Source organism: Talpa occidentalis, unplaced genomic scaffold, assembly GCF_014898055.3.
Source record: "Talpa occidentalis isolate TD23 unplaced genomic scaffold, MPIMG_talOcc4v2.1 talOcc4.11, whole genome shotgun sequence".
In the NCBI taxonomy this organism is placed as follows: Eukaryota; Metazoa; Chordata; class Mammalia; order Eulipotyphla; family Talpidae; genus Talpa; species Talpa occidentalis.
In genome coordinates, this window is record NW_023601104.1 from 22,462,433 (window position 1) to 22,487,330 (window position 24,898).

The 24,898-nt window shown below is 37.6% G+C and overlaps 1 protein-coding gene across 4 annotated transcripts in view; it reads right to left on the minus strand.

Moving 5' to 3' along the window:
• Positions 1–8,553: 8,553 nt before the first annotated feature.
• The window catches only part of NEDD4 (NEDD4 E3 ubiquitin protein ligase), a 105,434-nt gene continuing 89,089 nt past the window's right edge, over positions 8,554–24,898 (minus strand). For all 4 annotated transcript variants that reach the window (XM_037502538.2, XM_037502542.2, XM_037502541.2 and 1 more), the window contains 11 exons: positions 21,246–21,475; positions 20,362–20,483; positions 20,194–20,264; positions 18,798–18,893; positions 18,415–18,488; positions 18,069–18,129; positions 15,486–15,545; positions 15,296–15,403; positions 14,575–14,671; positions 11,789–11,861; positions 8,554–11,304 (listed from right to left, as the gene is read on the minus strand). In XM_037502538.2, the coding sequence (XP_037358435.1) occupies positions 11,202–11,304; positions 11,789–11,861; positions 14,575–14,671; positions 15,296–15,403; positions 15,486–15,545; positions 18,069–18,129; positions 18,415–18,488; positions 18,798–18,893; positions 20,194–20,264; positions 20,362–20,483; positions 21,246–21,475 (1,095 nt within the window). In that variant the 3' untranslated portion in view covers positions 8,554–11,201. The remainder of the gene's footprint in view (positions 11,305–11,788; positions 11,862–14,574; positions 14,672–15,295; positions 15,404–15,485; positions 15,546–18,068; positions 18,130–18,414; positions 18,489–18,797; positions 18,894–20,193; positions 20,265–20,361; positions 20,484–21,245; positions 21,476–24,898) is intronic.

The following is a 24,898-nucleotide window of genomic DNA, read 5'->3' on the forward strand; positions in this document are numbered from 1 at the left end:
GCGTTGAATAAAAGGATATGATAAATGTGAAAATACTTTAAAGAGAACTGAAAACACATCTTAATGTAAGGAGCACTCTATAGCAGCTCAATGCACTGTATTCCAGCACTTCCTTTTCAGTGTCCAAATTAGGAAGAGAGAAAAACAATCAGACAGTGTTCAAACATATTTGTCATGGATTAAAGAAGAAATCCACTTACTTTGTGGCTGAGTCATTATTCTAACCATGGCTGTCTGCATGTTAGATCATTTTTAAAGAGCTGAGAAATCTGCATTCTACAAGTTAAAAAGATTTCCAAGCACTATAACCTGGCAAACAGAACACAGAATGATGCCATCCCCACACGGCTGGCAGGAGAGGCTGAGAAGATGGAGAAAGAAGTTGAGTCAAAGGGAAAAAGTTATTGTCTGGGAAAAGATTCTGTAGACTCAGGGAAGTGGTGTCTGTTGTATTTAACTAGGGAACCAATATAATTAAAGAAACCCACACATTTATGTCTGTCCCTTTTGGGGTAAGCATATTTGTTCTCTGAGTTCATACCCACGAATAGTAAGCATCTTTTGAGTACAAAATACTTCCAAGTATTGTGTAATACTTGGAAGTATTTTGTAAAAGCATAGAGATCTGTGAAATACTTCTCCCACACAAAAAATCTCAAGTGAAATCTCGCGCAGATCAAGCAGGCGACATAAATCAAGTTGGAACCCAGCGACAGCTAATACCTCCCCCCTCCCCAATCCCCATTCCCACACAAGAAGCTGTTCCCAGGCCATTTCTCCCAATCTGACTTCAGGCAGACAGGATGAAATAGTGAGGCTGGGAACGCGGGTCTTTTACAGGACCTCACGCCCCATGTATGGGTGCTTTTCCAACCACCTTTTCCTGGCCTCTATCAACCCTGGAAGAGGGCTTATGTCACACTTCACTATGAACACATTTGGGGTCAGAGTATTTTATCCTTTATAGTGTAATTTCAGTCCTTTAAGTATGGAAGTGAAAGGTCTCATTTGCTATGAAGATAATTTCCGTCATCAGCAATTTCCTGTGTTGCAAGGACATAACCAATTCTATTGAATCTCCCCACTACGGACGCCAGTCCCAGAAGGGACTAAATTTAGTCAGTTAGGGTACTTCAAGGTCATTTAGTCACTTGGGGTACAGAGGTAGAGAGGAGGGGCTCTCTATCCCGCCTGAATTGGCCTCCTTACCTGGTCTTGCTACTGGAAGCGCCAGAGGCGTGGTCGAGACAGTTACTTGTGGAAACACCTCAGGTTCTGTCCTGGCCCAGCAGCCTGCTGGCTGCCTCCTTTGTATTTTTTTTTAAATTTTATTTATTTATTTATTTTTTGCGGCTCTCCTAACTTATCTCCAGGCTCGGTTCCTCTTCTCAAGCCTTGCCCAAGTCCCAGAGCACACTCTCAGGTGCCCTCGCTCCTCAGGAGTCCGTGCCCGTTTCAGGGTGTCGCGCCCAGACCTTCTTCTGTAACTATGAGTAGTTTGCTGACAGAGGCGAGCTCCTGCTCTGCAGGTGTGGGCGTGAGGCCTTGGCTCGTGAGGCCTCATTCACGTGCCAAGGCCCCACTGAACTGGCAGCGGCGGGGCAGGCGAGCCTACCTGAGCTCAGCCTCTGAAGCACCGCGCAGGGGACGCTGGGAGTGGGAGCCCCGCAGAGGGCAGGTGGGCGCGTGGGCGCATGTGCGTGCGTGTGCGTGTGCGCATGCGCACAGGGGGGCGGGGCCAGAGCGGGAAATCCCAGGCGCGGGATGCCGAGCGAGAGAGGAGAAACTGGGGACTTGGGTTGGGCTAGAGAAATACACTCAATGATGCTGTTTACAGCCTTCCCCCACTCACCACTGAGTCTAGTCAATACAAAAGATAATAAAATTAATTTCTCAATAACGATGCTTCCTCTAGATCAGCTTTTTTCTTTAACGATTTATTTTATTTATTTATGCCTACAAGAGCTGGGGTACAGGCCAGATGTGCGGGAGGGTGAGAGGATTCACCAGAGACAGAATGGGGAACAGAACAGGCAGATTGACTGAAGTACAATGCTGAGGGGAGCAGCGGGCCAGACAGGAGAGGTCTGCTGCGCCATGTGGGTCAGCCCCCTGGCCGGGGATCGAACTCGTGCTGCAGTAGCTGGTGATAGCTTTATAGTGCTGATAGTGCTGAGACTTAACCCGTTGCGCAGGGGAGGAGAAGTTGAGAGGGGGCGAGAACAGTTCTTTTACTTTGCTGCACCTGCAGTATGGTCTCCTCACAAAGCTCACAGTTATTTGCTGATAACTTCTGTATCTCTGCTCACGTTCAGGTCGACAGCTGCCTACCAGAAGCCTCCCTGTTGTCACTGCATAGTTGATACTGTTCCAGTGGAGGTACCAACACCCATCCAGCTGCCATTGTCTGGATGGTAGGTAGGAGTCATCCTAGACTTTGGCTTTTGCCCTTCTTGTACCCTTGACTCCCTGTCTCCCCTGACACCTTCCCTACCCCCCAACAAGGTCAGTTCAACTTCCCACCTCTCTCCAACTCCAGGTCTCAAATGTGGATTCAAACCACTTCCCTCTCTCATCTGTGTCACCAGAATGTATCTGCCCCCAGTCTTGCTACCCCTAAATAGGTAGAACCAGCATTCTGAAATGCATTCCAAGCACATGCCAAATGCAGCATTTGGCATGTAACATGTAACTTTTGAACAGTTCAGCCATTGTTGATCAGATTCCTTAGCATAGATTATAAGGCCATTTGGGATCAAACCCCTATTACTTCTCTAGCCCAATATAATCTCTATTTTACCCTTTGGGAGTAACTTATAATTATCTCTGGTGAGTCTCTTGTTTTATTTCACTTTTTCTTTTCCATGGGCCACACGCACTGCTGAAAATAAGAGGGCTGGTTCCAGTTCAAAGCCTTTGGCTGGACTGAGCTTTCAGCCAGAAGCTCTCCATCTGTAGCCTATTAGCCTCCTAAATGCATTTTGTTATTCTCCTTGCGCCAGAAAAACAAACAGATGTCTCTCCCACAGTCACTGCCTTCCCCCATGTCAAAGAGGTTCTCTCCCAGGTGACCCCCTGCGACCTTACAGCGTTCCTTCCTCTGCAGTGTCCTTACCCACCCAGTTATCCAGTCTCATCACTGCTCTCCCCTTTCTGCTGATTATTTTCTAATAAACCATCCACCATTATCACCCTGTTCTGGTGATGATTTTCCAAGGTCCTAGATCTAGTACTTCATGGTGGACATTAGTTTCTGCCACTGCTTCTTTGACCTTCAGTCTCACTGTTGGGTACAACCACAGCACTTGGAAGCAGGGCTCAGGTGTGACTTGGGGCATTAGCATTCCTCTTTATAATTTGCATTAGCTCTCTCCCATCATCCCTCATAAACACAATCTAAATAGTGTGCTGACACTGTAAACACAGCTCCCTTTCCAGCCAGATTGCCATCCCTCAAGCTCCAAAATATAAATTTTGAAATCACCTCAGAAAGACTGTCTAGAATGTTGCTTAATTTTCAACATTTGGGTCTCCTGGAAGAACTGCATCCATGTCCCCGGAGTTGCCTGGAGGAAGCAAGTTAATTTAGTGCACGATGAAGTGAGTCATTTCTAGCTGCTGTTTAATTCCTTTATGCTGTGTCAAAGGCATGACCTAAATCCACTGATTTCAGAGTAATCCATTGATTCCAATAGGGTATGACAGCCACATGTGACTATTTGAAGTGTGGCTAGTCTGAATTAAGAGGAGCCATAAGCATAAAATACACATTGCATTTCAAAGACTTAATACCAAAATATGAAGTGTCTCATTTTATATTTTTATGTGGAGATGTAAAATTTTTGACATATTGCATTAAATTATTATAATCAGGTTAATTTATCTTTTTACTTTTTAAAAATGTGCAACTAGAAAATTTAAAGTGCTACAGGTCATTTGCATATTTCTATTGGGCAGTGCTGGAATAAACCTTGGCTCAGGGTGAGGTCTTAAAAATGTCTTAATATACCTTCCAAAGCCTTGGAGTATGTGTTGTATATTTGCTCTTTCCCAGCCCTGGCAATGCTTAAATTAACAATTAGAGGTCTGATAATAAATTCCAAATTCCTACTTACATCCTTCCCAGGCAGCAAAAGGACAAGCATGTAAATTGAGTGCCTGGGGCAACCACAGATATCCCAGAGTCCTAGTAATGCCTGAGTTAATAGAGTTTTTGGTTTTCTCCCACTTTTTCACGCTTCTTTTGAAGTAGACAAGGATAAATACATTACTGAATTCCAAGGTTAAAATCCCACAATATCAACATTTATTCACATGCGCTACATCATTACAACAAACACTGCTAAAAAAGCAAACTCAGATGGTTCCCACCCATTCATCATTGAGAACCTGGTTATCCCTTTGGAGGGCTAAACATAAGCTATTACACTGTCATCAAGTCTGGAGATTATTTATGCTGCACATGGGCTCATGTCCAGTGATTGTGTGTTAACAAAGTCATTAATCTGGATAGTGTTTTCAAGTCCAGCATCAGTGAACATCCTGTTTGTTTAAAATGGAATTATCTTTTAGTTCACTGTGCTCATTACCTCCTACTAATCTAAGAATATGCTTAACTTTCGTGTTTATGAAATAAGTTGAAGAAAAATAATTCTCAGAAAGGTATGGGGTTTGCTTTAATAATAATAGATTAATTTATGTAAGAGAACTTAATCAGAACATAAATGATGTATTGAGCATAGTCATGAGCCTACCATTATAATTTAGTCTCTGGTTAGCTTCACATGGAGAAAAACTCCACTCCAGAGTTGTGTGACTCTACAGGAAATTTCTGTTATTAGGGCATCCAGAGACTACCCCTTCCCTCTCCTCTTTAGAGATGGAAAGTTTACAAATGCAACTTTACAAATGCCAAGTTTATAAAAGTTTACAGCAACTCTGGGCTGTATAAAGTGTTTTTCCTCTCTTGATTCTATTTTGATTTGCATATACTACATTATCTAAAAATGACTTCATTGCAAAGAATACTAACTTTTTAAACAAATAACAAGAGTCTCTATGAATTTTTATTTCTCTTTATATAATAAGGAAGCTCCTAAGGATCGAATGAATCTAATTTCAGTCCAATTAACCCCTGATATTACTGAGAAAAAAATGAAAGGGGGTACCTGAAAGTAGTGAGTTGTTAAATCCTACTGGCAAATGTAGTAATTTTTCCTGCCTTTCCTTGAAAAGGAATAGAAAAACAAACCACACACAATAAAGTGAATTACTTTTTTTTTTCATTTTATTGAGATCCCATTACTTGATAACAATGTATAGATTTAAGGTGTAGTTTCTCATCTCAGCAACTATATATATCATGCTATGCCTACCGCCAAATGTCCATTCACTATCCACTGCCAACCAATTGGTTCGTCTACCTATTCTCTAATTTTCCCCTCAAAGCCTTTGGTAACCACCATTCTGTTTTCAGAGTTAAAGTGTTTTTATTTTTTTTTGTTAAATTGCTTTTTTAGTATTTATATTCCACACGAGTGGAACCATTTGGTATTTGCCTTTTGCTTTGACATAATAAATGATGTAGAACATCTTTTTATGTGTCTGTTGGCCATCTCTATCTCTTCTTTGGTGAAATGCCTATTTAGCTCCTCTGCCCATTTTTTAAATCAGGTTGTATTTTTTTTGTGGTTGAGTTATATGAGTTTTTCATATATTTTGGTTATTAACCCATTGTCTGATAAATAGTTTGAAAATTTTGCCTCCCACTCAGTAAGCTACCTTTTCATTTTAACAATGGTTTCTTTTACTGTGCAGAAGCTTTTTAGTTCCAATTTGTTGTGCAAGTCCCACTTGTTTATATTTTCTTTTGTCTTTCTTGTTGTTGGAGATAGGTCCACAAAGATATCACTAAGGCCTATGTCAAAGAGCTTATCGCCTATGTTTTCTTCTATGTATTTCCATCTTACACCATATACCAAAATCAGTTCAAAATGGATCAAAGATTTGAATGTAAAACCATAAAATTAGATACTTACAAGTATTTTCCAGGTGGACTATATATAATCCTTGGCTATCCATTACCTTTACACAGAGCATGGATATAAGAGCTCATTCCTGTGACTGTCATGCCTGTGACACAGCCGACCTTCCAAATGAAATGGAAGGTAGACCTCATCTATTCAAGTGAGCTTTAAAAGTAGACAACTTTTTTTACCTAGTGTCAGAAGAAGTAGGCAGGGGTGGACATTGAGGAGAGTCTAAGCTTGAAAAGGTACACTACCAGCAGCTTAAAGATGAAGGTTGAATGGTCCCAGCTTCCAGTTAGAAAGAAACCAGACCCAGACCCTATAGTCACAACTTAAAGGATCATGGAAGTGGATAAAGAGCCCATCTGATTCATACCTTGATTTTGGCCTCATGAGACCATAGGCAGAGAATCTGGTTGAGCCCATGTGTACTTCTGATCTTCTGAACTGTGCGATAATAAATGGGTGGATTTTAGCTCCTAAATTTGTGGTAATTTATATGCAATCAAAAACTAATATACCTTATTGTTTGTTGGATTCCACAGATTTTCCTTTTTGTTGTGGTTCATAATCCACTGAATTTACTAGTTGTGTGGCCTCAGGTGAATTACTAGCCCTTCTAGAGCCTGTAAAACCTGCCTCACTGAGTTTTTATGAAGATTAAATGTGATGCACGTTAAGTGCTTACTGCAGACCCTGGTGCTCAGCAGGATCTCAATCAAGTTCCCCACTGCATGTGTATTTATATAGTCCCCAATGTACCCCTAAATATGGGACTTCTTGCAGATTATTGCATAGTTCCAGGGATGTTATAGGTGCTAAGCGATTGGTATATGCAAACAGTATTCATTAGATCTTCCCATCAAGTATGTATGTACTGGGAAATGAATGTATTAAAGACATGTATACAAAGTAGTCTCTGTCCTCAAATTGCCCCAATGTCTGTAGAGAGAACATGTAAACAAAAAGTTGCAATACAATGCCATTCATTCTAGTATCTTTCATGGCTGAGGACAGAGCACCTTTTACACCAGTCCAAAAAGAGAAGTGGTTTCTCAAGTGGACTGAGGAAGAAGCATGCCAGGCAGAGCAGGGCAGAGGACTGTGCAGTGGTCAGTGGCTGGCTGGAGCCTGGTTTGGGTGTACCTGATTTGGGTGTGATGAAAAGTGGAACTCATACACTAAGCTGAGGTCAGACGGCAGTTCATGTCAGTGGTTTTGGGCTTCATACTTAGTTCGGGGGAGTTCTCAGAGGTCTTGGGGGAGTAATCTAATCAGAATCATGTACTAGAAAGGAAAATAGTGGTGTGGAATGAAGGGAATACCTAGGATGGAATGCAGGCGGAGACTGGGAAATCTGAAATAGGTTAATAGTGATCTTTAAATTTCAAGAAAGGGCCTCCCCGGTGGCGCAGCGGTTGAACGCTGGGTTGCGAAGCTGCCCGCTGCCTCTGCAGCGCCGGTTCGATCCCCGGCTGCTCCCCGGCCACCGGAGGAGGGTCCCACATGGCGCGCAGACCTCTCCTGCCGCCCGCTGCTCCCCTCAGCAGTGTACTTCGGTCCTTCTGCCTGCTCTGCTCCCCGCTCTGGCTCTGGTGAATTCTCTCACCCTCCCGTGCTTCTGACTGTACCCAGTGCTTGTATAAATAAATAAAATAAATCTTTAAAAAAAAAATAAATAAATAAATTTCAAGAAATACACAAGAATCTTTTAAAATTGAGGTGCTGATAGTCTACCACTCAGTTTAATATCCTTTATAAAAGCAATGTGTCTGTTCTGATGAGCAGCAGAGCAAGGACCTGCCTAAATTGGTTAAAACTGGAGGGTGGAAGCAGAGGGAAGAGGTCTGGGTCCCAGGGATTAAAAGCTACCTTCTGGATTTTAGCAGAAACAGGCTGGCACACACCCACACAGGGTTGGCTTGGTAGGTTTGGGTGGGTTCCCTTCTAACTGGGAAACTTCCAGGTGCCTAAGAAGAAGGAGGAAAAAGTATTTAGTTAGTTCTGAATTAATACTTGGAACTCATTTTCTCATGAAAACAATGTTATAAACAGTGGTTAGTTTATAAGGCTGGCCTCCTCAATGAGCAATAATGTGCCTGAAATGCAGTCCATTTGTTAACTTTATGACTATTTTGCTATCTGGATTTTTCACTAACAGCCAGGCTTTTGGAACATGACCTGTTTGTAAAGTGGAGATTATCTGTGGTGAATGGTTCATAACTGTGGTTAAGGGTTTATGCTAGTTCATCAGATACACATTCAAGATTGTCTTGAGAATTCCGTAAGTTACTACAGACGACCAACCAGAAAACATCACCCGGAATACTGGCTTGGAAACTTTTCTATTTAAAAATGAAGCAGGTTTTATTTTTTAAATTAGAATAGAACTTTATTTGTGGCATCAAATTTTTAAACAATGATTTTATATTTTAAAGCATATAATAAATTTTAATACATTAATTTTGATATATATTTTACCATATCAGAAGATATTAAAAACAATGTAAAATAGTTGAAAACAAATTGTGGTTAACTTGATAATGATATGGAATAATTTCAGCCTTATAAATAAAAAATGAAACCAAATATTTAAATTTGAGATAGGATGAAATGCCTTTGTAATACAATTTGATATCGTTAAAATTTGATTAGAGAAAATATATAAAATTATATGCTTATAATTTCTAGAAAAATATTTTGTCTTTGCTTTTTGACCCTACTTACTCTCCAGCAAAATGCATTTGAGATACTGTGCTTTCTAGGGTAAGGGGTTATGTTGCTTAACAGAGGTTTCTTCTGGACAGTCAGCCCACAACCTGGGCAATGAGGGGGTGATGGTCTGTACTGAGGGCTGATAGAGTGAGTGTGGTCTCATTAAAGCCCTGTTTTATCTGAGTATTGGGACCATCCAGATATCAGCCAGCTGAAAAGCACGCTTTGTATTTCCTCAAGCTCTGATATTTCACATACGTGATATTTAAACAATCATGGTAAAAATTCTGTTTTAACAAAAACAGTTTTCATCTTCAGTTCTACATGATGAGGACATTCCAAAATGCATTGGCCCATATTAATATTACTTTGTTGATGTAGAGAAAATAAATTCTGATGTGTCCATGTATCTTTATCTTCTTTAACATCAGTGATCTTCCTACTTCCTGGTCTAGTAGCAGTCATTTTATTTTTAGAGGAAGAGATTCTTCTTTGGGAGTGTAGTTAGAGTGCACACTTGATTTGAAAAAACCTGGTGTTCAGTACAAAGCATCTTCTGATCGTCTGATACTTCGCAAAGGATCTCTGGAACTTACAACAATCTTACATGACAACAAGAGTGGGAACAAGTAATTTCACTTGACAGATGAAGATACCAGAGCCCAGAGAGGTTAAGTAAGTTGCTTCAGTTTAAACAGGTGGTAAGTGACAAAATTAGATTATACCTGGTGGTCTTGCCTGAATGAAGGTTAACACAGGTAAAGATACAATAGAATGCATTGATCTGTGAACTGTTTTCCTTAAACTGAACTGTTGATGTGGTACTTAGAAAATGGTTTTGTTATTGTCATAGTTGAGTCCTTTACCAGTACTGACAGGTATCCATGAGGTTTTACCCCAACCAATTTAACCAACTGTCAGAAGCACATTTTACAACTCTTGAGTATATACATACATACATATATATGCATTCAAGGACTGTAACATGTATTTACAATCATTCCCCAGTTACTAAGATACCATATTGAGAAATAGGTTTGATGTTTTGCACGAGTATTTTCTATATAACCATCCCAATACAGTTATGAAACATGGAAATGCAGTCTTGGCACACATTACTTTTACAGGTACACTGGAACACTTTTCCTTTTGCCTTATTCTGCTCACCGCTACTTCTGATTGTTTACAAATTCATTTACACATTTGTAAGTTCTTTGAGAATAAGAACTGAGCTATGTTTCTTCGAAGCTGTCAATTCTTAGACCTAGCACAGGCATTTAGTAAACATCTGTTAAATGTATGCACGTGGTTTTCCTGTATTTCCATTTGGTTAAAGTAGGATTCTACCTGCAGCATGTTACCTAAAGATATTTGGATTTATAGCAAAACATGTTTTTCATAGTAAACGGTATTTTTAAAAAGCATAAGAAACATGGTAATAAATTTAATACAAATTATGCATTATAACTATTCTTTGGTTATTTTTAACAAATTATTTGGTTTTATGACTAAAGTGAAATACTAAAAATATAAAAATGCAACTACAGAATTTAACTTGATCTGTAAACATAATCCCATAAACATATACTTACTACTTAATTGTGTGAGTGTAAAGAATGACTATAAAGGCATGTACTGTACATTTAACTTAATCCTTCAAGGCATATTTAGAAATACTGCTTTGTGGAACTTTAATGTTTGAAAGAGAAAATTTTTTAACTAAACTAAACATGAATAATGGCAATACCAATGAACCATAAGGATACACTGGCAAGAGGAAGGCATTAATACTTTCACCCTTTGCAAATTTGAATTGCTTCACATGTCTATGAACCACCTTATTTGGTAAAACTATATAGTAAGAAGAGTCCAATACTTTTGAAATGAAGTAAACAAGTGTTTGCAAGTAAGCCAGTTGACCAAAAATATAGGTAACATACTTTCCAAGGTTCTTCAAAAAAAATCTGGGCAGTAAGGTACATAAGGCAGGTCTTAAAAGTAAATAAATAGCTGCAGGCAGCACTAAAAATAGTGAAGTTTACTCAATATTAAAGTATTCTCTTCCAAATTTTAGTTTTCTTTTTCAAAAAGCATCATACTTTTCACACATGACACTTAGTACATATTTCACAGTTATAATTTCAGTAGTTTAAGAGAAAACTGCCTGGCAGATACTGTAAAAAGAGGTAATTGTTAAGGACAAAACCCACTATTTCAGGCACACAGGATTTATATCCTGTAGTATGAACTCTAAAGACAGAATGACTTAGGTGTGTAAATGCAACACATGATTTAAAAGTGAATGACATAATGGTGAAGTTGTCATACTATTTCTTCCAATGCTTTTACATGATCTTCTGGGAAGAAGCCATGGCCAAGTTTAGTAGTTCCTTGGAAAGTTTTAAGTTAATTGCTTATAAAAAAGTGGCAGTAAAACATGTCGATCAATATTTTAATCTAATCAACCCCATCAAAACCCTGAGTGTTCTCAATTGCCATCTGAAGTTTATCCCATAATTCTTCAAATGATTCATAGGGTGGTAAGTCCAAGCGATTAAAGCTGAAAGAGTAGAGAAGAACTCTTGTTATAAAAGACACGGACAAAGCAAGCGTCATCACAGCAAACACAGTAACCCTGCTATTCACGAGTATGTTCCAACAACACTAAATGACAGTTTGTCGACAATAGATAAGGATGATAAGGATTGGCATGAACTATTCCCATGACTTCTCAGTGGAGCGCTTTTAACCCTACCTTGACCTCCAAATGTCTGGGTTCTTCAATCATTCTAACCTCCACAAGAGAATGTTCTAGAGCTTCTCGGATTGGCCCATTATTTATGAGCTGGAGGCAACATATGGTCAAGCAGTTCAGATGGACTGCTTCAGTGTTTAGCTACCTGGACTTCAAGCCAAGGCCTGCCTGATAAAGAAACACCTGGGTTGGTGTTGCTACCTCCTCCTCCTCTTCCACCAAGGGTGCTAGAGCTTCTGTGCCTGCATTCTCAGAGACCTATCTTCTTAGGGTCTAAGAGCTCACTTACCACGTATGGGCTCTGGGCAGCTTTTCAGGGGTACCCCACTGTTCAACTGTAAATGACTGGGGTCCATTTGAGCCTGCAAGAAATAAGAGATGCTTTGGTTTCATGCACTCCTTACAGGAGTCCCTAGCCCTTTCAAAAGTCACTTTTTGTAAAGTTAAATATACAGGGAACTAATCTAGTTTCTTGGAAAGCTTGATGGCTTCATTGGCCAGCCACAAAATGAGGATTCCTCTTCTATCAGTTCATTTGTGACCATGATATCTGCCCCCGGGGGGTGGCACATCTGATGGTACTTTTACTGTTTCCTAGTCCTAGATACAGTCACATTTCCATATCCCATATGGAATATGATATCCCATCAAAGGAACACAAAAAAACAAGTCTTTTCTTTCTTTTTAAAGTCCCACTAAAAAAATAGCTTTATTTTTTTCTTATTGTATAACCTCACTGCAAAAAATTAGAATTAAAAAAACTATGCGAAATTCCAGTTTCTCAAAGTAGTAAAAATGAATCTATCATATAACTCAACAATTCTACTCCAGGTATCTATCCGATGTATATAAAAATATTGATACGAAAGGAAATATGCAGTCCTATGTTCACTGCAGCATTATTTACAAATAGACAAGCTAAAGAAATAACCTAAGTGCCCAATGACAGATGAGTGGATCAGGAAGATGTGATACATAAACAGAACGGAATACTACTCGGCTATTAAAAAAGATAAACTCTTGGGCCTCCCTGGTGGCGCAGGAGTTAAAGTTAGTGCTGTCAAGCTATCACCGGGCACTGCAGCATAAGTTCGATCCCCAGCCAGGGAGCTAACCCACATGATGCAGCAAACCTCTCTTGTCTCACCCACTGCTCCCCTCAGCAGTGTATATCGGTAGATCCGTCTGTTCTGTTCTCCACTCTGTCACTGGTGAATAGTTTCACCACCACCCCCAACACTTCTGGCCTGCACCCCAGTTGTTGTATGCATAAATAAATAAACCTTAAAAAAAAAGATAAACTCTTGTCATTTGTGACAACATGGACAGAACTGGAGGGGATTATGCTAAGTGAAATGTCCTACAAACATATCCAACTATGTGTGTGAGTATAACTGTCAGAAGCAGCACCAATAATATTTAACATTCATAAAGTGTTCTCAAAAAAAGGTTTAGTTTTCACACATCACCCCTCACAATTATGTCCACAGTTCAAATTTCAGTATTTTTGTCATTGTTTTCTATAACATGGAATCATATATATTTCCTTGCCTCTTTTCTCTCTATCAAACAATCCATTGCCAAAATTCCCTCAAGTCAACTGACATAAACTCAACATACTTTTCATTGGCTAGGTAACACTGCATTGTAATATTAACATTTGCAAGCAACTTCTACTTGTTTTTTTGCAGGTCAAGATTTTGAGTTTATATTCGAACACTGACAACTCTGGCTCTGTGTGCGATATTTCCCTTAAAGTTCAAACAGTTCAAGGAATCTGTGGATGGCTGCAGGTCTGGACTGTATGAAAGAGGGAAGTGGAGCTCGAGGGGGAAGGAGTATTTGTTGTCTCTGCCTTGATTTCTCTACTAAGTAACTGAAGAAGAGAAGGGGAGTCAGATGAAACCACCAAAAGGACAAATATTAAGAAACCCAAATAGGTAAGGATGAGCTTACTGCTTAGCTGCAAAGCTCCGGTCCCATTCTACTCAGTTAATTCTGGGTGGAGAAATTGACAAGTTCTGCAAATACAAATGAAGCTGAACAAGGAGACCGGGTTTGTCAAGGAGGAGATAGCAGGGCCTAGCAATCCATCAGATAGCAGCAGTTTTTATTGGCATGAAAAATTCAGCTTAGCAACGACCTATGCAGCAGTCCCTGACTTCTACTTTTCACAACAATTTTCACCTTCTTTGTTGCTCTGATTAGGGCACTCTGTTCTTCCTGGGATCTTTTAAAGCAAGTAAAGTCATTCCAATAAACAGAATATTAACTGACTGGAGAAAGCAGTTTTGCTCTACATCAGAAACAGTATTTTAAATCAAATACCCCTTTAGTATTATTAGATAAATCAACTATAAAATAGCTAGATAGGATCACAGAATTTTACTTTAGAGAAAATTACATTAATAGTAACTATACTGTTCACAAAATAAGTATTAATTTTAGGCTGTCCATTAAAAATAAACATGATGGATGTGACAAATAAAAAAAATAGTAACTATACTGAATATCAAGAGATATTTGCGGTCTGATTTCTACTCTTGTCATTTCCCATGAGGCTGAGGAAGAGTAGTCTAATGAGTTTTTCCACCCTCCAACTACCACCCCACCACCCACAGATTCCATGAGTAATTTTTGAAAACCACTTTTTCCCATAGCAACTCCCAAAGAAATCAGTTTAACTTTAGTCCACTATTTTGTCAAATGTATTCTATCATGATTTTTTTCTATTGTATGCATATTAACATTCTGTGGAACTTTACATGCTAAACTTTACATCCTAGCTAACACACTACAGGCAATGCTTTTTCTGCACTGGAATGCATAGTGGAAATCAAATTTAAGAATGGAAAGTAACTCAAGTCCTTTCTTGTTTCCAGTTTTCTCTTTTGCTATCTAATTAGGGATCATATATTTTGGCATACTTTAGTGTATCTAATTATATCATTTAAGCCTTAATTCTTTTTTATTATGCTAAATGTTCATATAAATGTTAGAAGCTTGAACACTAATCAGACATGAAAAAGACAACTGGCTAACTCTGTTTTTAAAGGATCTATGGAAAATCCTTACCATACAATTCAGCAAAACCATTCATAGGCACCCGGGATGTGCCAGTGACAAACTGAAGCAACCTTATTCTCTTCTCTGAATCCATCATTAAAACAGCCTGAATAAGTAAAAAAATATCATTTAAGAATATCATTGGAAAAATTTGCTATGAAAAATATGCTATCAGAATTTCGTTAGTTCATTAATGATCACTTATTAAATTTGCATGTTTCTTTTAATGAAATTTGTATTCATAGTTGTTTACAAACTTCTTGAAAACTTACAATGGGATTATAACTTAATAAAGTGACAGAAATTTTTTCTCAGATGTGAGAAATTAAAATTTCTTTAAAAAGTATAAAATATGTATTGATATTATTTTAACAATTATATTTGATATTATTGAATAGCACACACATTTCTCTATAGCATGGAAACTCACATCTAAAGGAGCCACGCAGGAGTCTCAGAAAATGCACAGCAGGTTATTATGAGTTCTCTTGAAGTGTCCCTACTGTGGTCAGGAACTAAGTGCCGATCTCAGCTGTCACTGCTGTTTACTACATTCTAAACATCTGTAAATACACATGGAGGTGGGACCATACCCAGAATGTAGACATATACAGTACAAAACCAAAGATTTTTTGCTGGATTATATATTTTTGTTTATCTTTGTTTAATACAATAGTATAGTTAAATATCCATCCAAAATGAATTTATGAAAATAGAAGTTTCCAATTACCTTCCAAAACCACTGTATGACTTGATGATTTACACTGTAGCCATTTTTATACTTTGTGTGTTCTCTCCAGTCATTCACATCCACATCTCCCAATCCACACATGAGAAGCTAAATAAGAAATGTCAAACTGTAAATAAGAAAAATGATGGGTACAAAAATCCTGTCTTAAAATAAAAGTGGTATTTCTTACCTCTAGTTCATTTTCATCAAAAATTTTGATGAGATCTTGTGGTATGAGTTCAAAAAATCCCTAGTAGAAAGAACATATTTTAGAACCAGTAAGTAGGGTCAACTTACTGAGTGCTGCTAGAGAAATTCCACATCCGCATAGATGACCTCAGCTGAGACTTCAATGCTGGCAAGAAAATGCATGAGCCCATAGTCTGTTCTTTCTCCCTGATATCTCAAAGTGATTTAAAATTTATAACTACCCTATAGGGCCTCCCCGGTGGCGCAGCAGTTGAGCGTTGGGTTGCGAAGCTGCCCGTGGCCTTTGTGGTGCCAGTTCAATCCCCCGCTGCTCCCCGGCCACCAGAGGAGGGTCCCACATGGTGCTCAGACCTCTCCTGCCGCCCGCTGCTCCCCTCAGCAGTGTGCTTCGGTCCTTCTGCCTGCTCTGCTCCCCGCTCTGGCTCTGGTGAATTCTCTCACCCTCCCGCGCTTCTGACTGTACCCAGTGCATGTATAAACAAAACAAACAAACAAATAAATAAAAATAAAAAAAAACATGCCTCTATTAAAAAAAATGTTAAAAAAAATAAAAAAAATAAAACTACCCTATATTCCTCTAGCTTCCTCCTCTTCATGTCTCCCCATTCTTTACAGCAGGTAATTTCTATTGAGAGGCAGAACAGAGGTAACTATGCAGGACAGAATTCACTCAACCTTCTGAATTTCTCACTATTCATCCAGGCCTCCTTCCTATGGCCTCGGAAGAGAGGTACCACAGCCACTCCTCTCCTCTTCTCCATTGAACCTCATTCTCTTTATCAGCTCACTCATAATGCATTTGAACTCATTAAAGTCATTTCTACCCCAAAACAAAAGAAACCCCTCTTTTTCCTTCTCTTTATGGCCAAGTTCTTGATAGTTCTGTATATCACCAAATTCACTTGTTCAGTTCCTATCTATCCCTCAAATGATTATAATCTGCCCCCTAAGCTGCTGCTTCTCTGAATCTGTGCTGGAAAAGTTGAAGACAGCTTTACAGCTAAATCTGAAAACTGTTTTCTATTTCTGTATCTTATTTGACTTCTCTGCAGTATGATAATGTTGAAAACATCTCTGTTCTTAAAATTTTTTCTGTTGTTGATGGTTTTCCTCTATGCCTGGCTGCCTTTGCTAATATCCTTTGAAGTCTCCTTTTGCACCATCCATTATTTCAATGTTGGTATCCCTTATCTCCATATGTGGTCATCCACTTTCACTATCTTATCATTCTTTGAATTTTCTATCTTATCTAGTCTACTGCTCCCCTCTACAAATACAGATGATCCCCAAATCCATACTGCAAATCCAGACCTCTATTCCTGAAGTCATCCTATAGCACACTACAGATCTCCTTTCCTGAATATCATTCAAACACACACACGGCTCTGTCTCACAATCATCATCTTAGTACTCGTCTGCACTATTTTCAGTCTGCATCACTCAGTACATTTCAACTGGCCTCTGCTGTTAGCCTTGCCCAACTCTAATTCACTACATATGACTTCCAGAATGATCTGACTAAAATGCAGATTGAATCCTGGCTTTTTATTGCTTAATAGCCTTGAATACCATTTTCCTCCCCTCACTGGACTTCAAAGAAAACTCCAATCAGGCCCTTCAGAATCTGGTTCTGTACAGCTCTCCAGGCTACTTTCCTGCTTGCCTCCTTTTATCAAGTATTTGAATAGCATGTATTTTCTCTAACATGTGCGCATTCTGTTTTACTGCCAGACATCACACATGCTGCTTCCTCTGCTTGGAATTGCATTTCCTTCTTCTCTGTGGCTGACCAATCCCTCCTGTCTCTTTTCTGGTCCTTTCTTCCACCTTCCTCTGCTCTGACTTCCACCTCTTCCGTGCTTACCTACCACATCAGGTCTGCCTCTGCCCATTGCACCCTTTGTAGTCTCTGCTCCTTGACAGAGTCAAATATCTTTTTGCTTCATTTACAACACCAGACACATGGTGTTTGGTACTGATATAATGAAAAGGTATGTGGTATTTAACAGAAGGCTTTAGGTTAGTTAAAAAATGAGTGCCCCAGTAAGAACCTAAATGTTTACCAACTGAGAAGTTTAAATAACTTATGAATTCATATAATGAATAAAATGAAGCAAAAAAGAAAGGTAGCTACATTATCTCCTGACATGTAAAGCTCGCCAATAATTATTTGATTAGAGGAGAAAACAAGTCACAGACCAACATATATAGTGTGATTCATTTAGGATAAGAAACAAATGGGGAATTCCACATTTGCTGTAGTACTTTGTGTCCTTTGCTCACCAGAGTTATGTATGGAGAGGGAGTGGCCTAGGAGAAGGGCAGGGGCAGTGACAATGTGAAGGGGGCCACCAATGCCTACTGGATGGGCTCACGGAATGATTGGACTTTAAAAGTGAATATCTACTCACCGAATGATATTACTATAAAAGTATAATGAAAACATTTTAAAAAGCAAGTCATATGCTAATTTTCTCAGATGTGATGAGCCCAGTGTTAGAAACTTACAGATAATATTCTGAAATTATTTAAAATAGCAGAACAAACGAAAGAAAGTGAATACCTCTTTAAAAGCAGCCATTTGCTTCTGGACTCGATTTACAAATCGCCATTGTATGACAAGACTATAAGAAACAAAACATTTCATTTTTTTTTTTACATGCACCAAGAAAAAAAAAATTAAGAAATATTTATTCCAGTTAGAAACAACAACAAAAAAGATTACCTAAGCCCAAGGAAAAACTGAATGTGAATGGTTAATGCAGCATTGTTATAAAAGGAGAAAAAGAACATTGAGACTCCAACAAAGAGGGAAAAGAAAGAGAGGAAGAGTCTTCCTGGAAAGAAATAACAAAATTCTCCCAATAAAGTATTTATTAAATATAGTAAAATACTAAGAAAATACTTACTAAATATATTCCTTTTTGTTCTTATTGGTGACAACTATTTCGGATCCACTATTTTTTAACTCGTGTTGATGTGTCTAAAACAAGATACCATGATATGTTATTTTAGTGACAAAAGTAAAGTATAATTATAAGTTATACCAGGATCTGGTGTTTTAGATTAAATCCATTCAAAAGCTATGAAAATTTATATTAGTTTTACTATAAGAAACATGAAAGGAGCTGAATGTCAAAGAAAGCATATATTTGTGCTGAGAGACATCTTGTGTTACTGGAAAATTTAAAAATAGAGCACAGAAATGGGTTGAAGATATGCATTAACATATAAACTTAAGTTATAATATGTTTCATAATTTATGTCATTTTAATTAATGAAAGTAACAAACCTGTCCAAAAAGTTCTTCATCTATGACAAACCTGAGGTCCAATTCTGTTGGATCATTTTCAAGAATCCATCTTAATGAATTATAATATTCACTATCCTAGATATAGGAAAAATTGCATATTAAAAATGCGTATATGTAAAGAAGATACCTGAATCTGCAAAGAAAGTACACTGAGGTCTGATTAACTGATCAAAAGATGAAAAGATAGTTGAATACTTTTTATGTACACATACAATATAATAAAAAGAGATGGATGACCAGTGATGTGAGTAAAAACACATCAAACAATAGAGCTGTGTCTGCTTAAAAGTGTAGAAATGCATCTCTTTTTGGAAGCAATGGAGATTCACATGTTATTACCCAATTAAAGGATTAAATATAGCTGTTTTCATATAGACTTAACTTCCATGGGTGCCAGGAGGACCTGATACCATTTTCATGTAGTCTAAGAAATATTTAGGTAACTATAAGGAGGTTATTTATACTTGGTTCAACTTAAAGTAATATCTCAAATGCAGAACTGCAATAAACCAACTCAAATAACTATAATCTTATGAATTGAGGCTACAAAAAGAGGGAGAGTACAGAGTGGGGAGCAAAGAGGGCTCGAGACCAATGGACTACTGTAGATGATTTCCGGGCTTTGGTGGTGGGTGTGGTATAGCAACACACGTTTGAAGACATGTGAATCTATACTTCTAGATCATATACAGTGTTGTAGACCAATGTTAGCACAATAAAAATTCATATAATTAAAAAAATTATGCTGTTCATACTGAAAATGTATCATAAGAAAGGAATTTAAAAAACATATTGGTACCAAGGAAGAGATCTTGAAATCCATGTGTTCACACATTGTATTCAGTAGAGGCAGCAACGTGATTAAAGTCAGGGATTTAATCCTCTAATTTCTGTTTCTTTCTATTATCTAACCTTAAGAATGTGCCTTTTGACTGCCATTTGGAAAACATACATCATTCATGATAAAAGATTACAATTCAAGTACTGATGCAAGAGATACATCAAATGCTGCACAGCTTATTGAAATACTCAGGGAGAAGCATAGGGATATCTGCAACTTATATTGAAATGCATCAAAAAACCAGATGGTCTGACGGGCAGAGATGAACAGGAGATAAATATGTGATAAGGTAATTATTAAAAAAAGTCAATTGTGGAATCTGGGTGGTAGATTTGCTTTATATGTCCACTATAAGATTTTTTTCAACCTTATTATATGTTAGAAATTTTCCTAATAAAATGTTGAGGAAAATGTTCATTTGTATTTTGGAATACTGAAATCTATTAATTTCTATATCATTCAAAGTTGACCTGCAAAACATTCCGTTTCCTGTTAAATTATGCTTCCTTTATTTTATAAGTGAAAACGACATACCACTGACTCCATATCATGAAGTGTTATTGGTTTGTGCAGCATCATCTTGTAAAAAGGGCGAATGAAAAAACCTTGCAAAAAATCAAATACATTTACAATGAATACCAAGTGAAAGAAATCAGATAATTACATTAAAAAAAAAAAAACTAGCTTCAAGCTGATACTAACCATCCAACAGTTTGCCATGATAAACTGCCATGCCAGCTACCCGGCCAATAAACTTGAAATAAGAGAGGTGATCTTCATTACATAATCCAGAGTTTGGATTTATCTGTAGAGTGTAATTATCCCTGAAAAGACAACCACATTTAAATGTTCCTCTCTATATTTCATATAAAAATTTTAATATGATATGTCATTATATATTACATTCCCCTTTTTGAGTTGTTTCCTTTTATTAGAACCACATTAGACTGCTGGATTTAATGGTTTAAAAAATATTTATTTCTGTCAAAGATGGAAACAACCCAAATGTCTGCTGACAGGTAAACAAAATGTGGTAATGGATAAACTGTGTACTGATGGATAAACAAAATGTGGTAAAATGGAGTATAATTCAGCCTTAAAAAAGGGAAGGAAATTCTGACACATGGATGTACTTGAATGACATTATGTTAAGTGAAAGAAATCAGTCACAGAAGGACAAATATTACATGATTCCACTTGTATGAGGTATACTCCGAGTACTCAAATTCAGAGAGACAGAAATTGGAATGATGCTTGCCAGGGAATGGGGAAGTCAGTGTTAAATGGGTACAGAACTTCAGTTAGGAATGCTGGAAAATTCTGGAGACGGATGATGATAGTAGTGAAAGTGAATGTACTTGGAATGTGAATGGACTTAATGCTACTGAACTGTATACTTACAGTGGTAAATTTTATATTAGATATATATTATCACAATTAAAAATTGTTATTTCTGAATTCCATCAACTAAAATCTCCCTTTTCTGGCACATTGTAAGATATATTTTCCTTATATCATACAACTCTGTTACTTTCAAAATACAGTGATTTTTTTTTTCTATATACAGTCATTGTAAAGGTACTTACGTGGCAGAATATTCAAACAACCCATAATAAGGGTTAAACATTTCCTTTGAGATGAGGAAGAACCACTCTCTGGCGACTCCTCCGTAATCTAATCCTTTCTCACCATCAAACTCGATCCACAGTCGAGCCTTAAGGAAGTCTGCTCTCTTGACCCCCATGATTCTTCTGTAAGAATCCTCAAGGACAGTTGCACGGCGAAGTTTCATTTCAAATTTGTTTGGAATGTCATTCTGAAAACCCAGAGAAGAGAGACTTAAGTTTTAAATCAATTCAATGTGATGGCAAATTTATCTACTGTGAAAGTTACAAAATTCACTGTACTTTACCTTGTGCCCAAAACCCTTTATTAGAGAAAACATGACTAGGCATATTGTCTGTATTTCCTCTAGGACATGAAATAATTTGTGCATTTTCTTTAATCATTTAATAGTACAGACTTATGATTTATTTCATATCTGAATAAGAACCTTTTAATGGTGATAAATAATGCTCATGAACAGTTTTTTCCATAGTAAATGCCAGTGAAGACCATAGTAACTTACAGTTAAGCCACTGCATACTGCCTGTTGGTCCAAATTTTTTTCCTTGAAAAAGCTTGAAACTTTTTTCAAGTTTCAAATACCCAAGAGAGGTCTTCCCTCTTAGGAACTTATCCTGGTTCATTCATTAATATGCATTAACAAATTCACAGGCAGTGCCATATACTGTTCCAAGCATTTTAATGGGTTAAGTAAGGTACTCCTCCAAACAACACTATGACGAAACTACTATTATCATTTCTAATTTATGGGATGATGAAAGTGAAGATAGAAGTTAAAAAAGTCTTAGCTCCAGAGTCTTTGCTCTTAACTCATGAGTTACATTGTCTCACTAATCTACTGTATGATCTTTGCAGATGTGACAAATGTGGATAACTATGCTTTTAAGCAGAATTTATTATAAATTTTATAAACAGATATATGAATATTCTTGAATGTTTCATATTTAACATTCAAGTGAACCAGTTAAGAGAAACCACCTTATCATTAATTTTTCACTTCAAGAAAGAGAAAAGAGGGTTAACTCTAGGGGGAAAAAATATCAATTCCACTCTCTACATTTAGGAAAAATGGAAAGCCCTAGAGAAACAGGATATAAGGAGTTTATATATGCTATATAAGCAGTTTTTGTTGCTGCTTATGCAAAATTTTAAAAAAAAGAGGCAAGATTAGAGAAAACCAATTTTAGACTAGACATGAGGCAAGCAGCATAGGTAAGTTACAAAGCATTCACTGAAGCCTGCTCTGGGCCAGGCCCCATGCTAGTTAGGCACTATGGTGGGGCTAGGGATATGAGGAGAGGGGAATAAAAACACCGCATAAGATATGGTCATGTCCTCAAGGAGCTGATGTGGATTTGAGAAACATTTGTAAACATGACTAATTCTGAGACTTTAAAGACCAGGAAAATTGCTCATACTAGAGATGTAAGCAATGCTTTGTGGGGAATAAAAACTGAGCTATTAGTTGCAAGTGGGGCAGTCAAGAGTTTTCAGGAGAAAGAAGTCCTGATAAGAGGGGAAGGCAGGCTAAGAAAACTAGCACCCAAGAGAGGTCTAACCTATTTAACAGCTAGAGAGAATAGAAGGAAGAGAGGAAGGGAAAGAGGAAGGAAGAGAGGAAGGGATTTTAGTGAGAGAAGAAAATGGAGAAAAGGACTCTGGGACCAGTACAGCAAGTGTGAATGTTGGCTAGAAAGAGAGTGGCTTTGTGGATCTGCGCAGACTGCTGTGCTCTCAGACACTGATGGGGAGTACAAAGGGTAGTTTTAAGCAGGAGAGACAAAAGACATGCTGGTAAGTTAAAAACCCCTGAAATAGACTGTGTAAGAGCAGATGAATGGATCTATGAGTGAGCAACAGCAATGGGAGGAAAACAATGGAGGGACAACTTTCACATTTGCACTGAGTAATGAAGCAAGGCAGGCATGGACTTTGGAGTCCAGTGGCTTTATGCTCAAATTCCAGCTCTATCTCACACATCTTTTCTGAGGCTTAGCTTTCTCATAAACACTATAGGGGAGTAACAATATCTACCCTCATAGAGCTGTTTCAGGAATTACTAGGAAATGTGTTTCATGCTTTACATGCCACATTGTTAAGTCATCATTATTCCTACCTAGTGAGATGTTGAGAATAAGGCAGAGGAAAAGGTTAGAAACAGTTTCAGCCTTTATTTATAGCACTGGTTTTAATTTTTTATCCATGTATTGGTGTTCTACTCTTTGTTGTGATATGTCTAGATATGGATTTAATTTTTTAAGATTGGGACTTTTTTTTAAACAGAAGATTTAGATTTTCAGCCTCTTTGACAGGCATTTGAGTCTCCAAATGAAATCCCTGTCTCTTAACCTTCCTTTACTATTTTTATTGAAAGATGCCTTTGTTGCATTCTGGATTACTTCCTCACAAATTGTCTCTCTTAATCATCAATATGACATGTAATGTTGGTTAAGAGTGTGGACTCTGAAGCTAGAGCACTTGGTTTGAACCTGGTCTAACCATTAGTAACCAAGGGACTTGACCACATTACCTAATGTCCTGTGCCTCAGTTTTCTCACCTGTAAAATGTCAGAGTAACAGTCCCTTTCTTTTAGTTATTGCAGAGATTACACAAATAATACATGCAATTTACCAAGAATGTTGGGATGTTCCAAGAGCTCAATAAAGATTATTTCTTTCATTATGATTTTTTTGTGTTCTGCAACCTGTTTATAAAGGCCTTGCTCCATATCGCCTGCCATTTGAAGATATCAGTAATTAGATATTGTAAAGTGTATGTATGTGTCCAGAGTGGCAAGTGAGGAAGCTAGAGTTTCTATTCCACCAGCACATTTTCATTAAGAATAAAAATGTTTACCAGAAAATTAATCAACAAAGATTTAAAATCCTAAAGCATGGAAACAGATGAACAAATCTCCAGAGCAATGTTGCCATAGTTATTTAAGATGAATTTAAGATGTTGCTGATATTTTAGAACGTCATTAAGGCATAAAATAATTGACAAAAACAACTACATTATTTCATTTTTGTTAAATTTTGGATGAAAACATATGTGCAGCAAACCCACCATCTTGAATCTTTGGAAAAGCAGGCATCCTGCTTAAAAGGCAAGAAAGTGTAACCCAATATAGCCACCTAGTGGTAACATTCCCAAACTACAGGGAAAGCATGAGCAATTAAGGCATTAAAAACAGCCTTCAAAAACAGAAATGAAATGCATGGGCAGAAGGTAAATTTCATTCCAAACCTTGAATTTGTGTTGTTGGAATAACCTGCAATGAACATATCTGATAAAAAAAAGACAAGTAAAAAGTACACTGTTTTGATCATTATTGTATTTCTTAATTATGCAGATATGTTATATTTGAAGCTGTAGAGAAAGAATGACTTGGTGGAAATGAGCAATTAAAGTAGAAAAGGAACCTAGAGAGTCCTCTTACACAAAGACTAGACAGAAAATAATCTCCTGAGTTACTTGCTCAGACTGTACAAAGCCCACACCCACAGATCTCATTAGGAAACTAGGTTAGAACTCTTAAAGGAAAACAATGCTACTTACATATATATATATATATATATATATATATATATATATATATATAAACAAGGTATC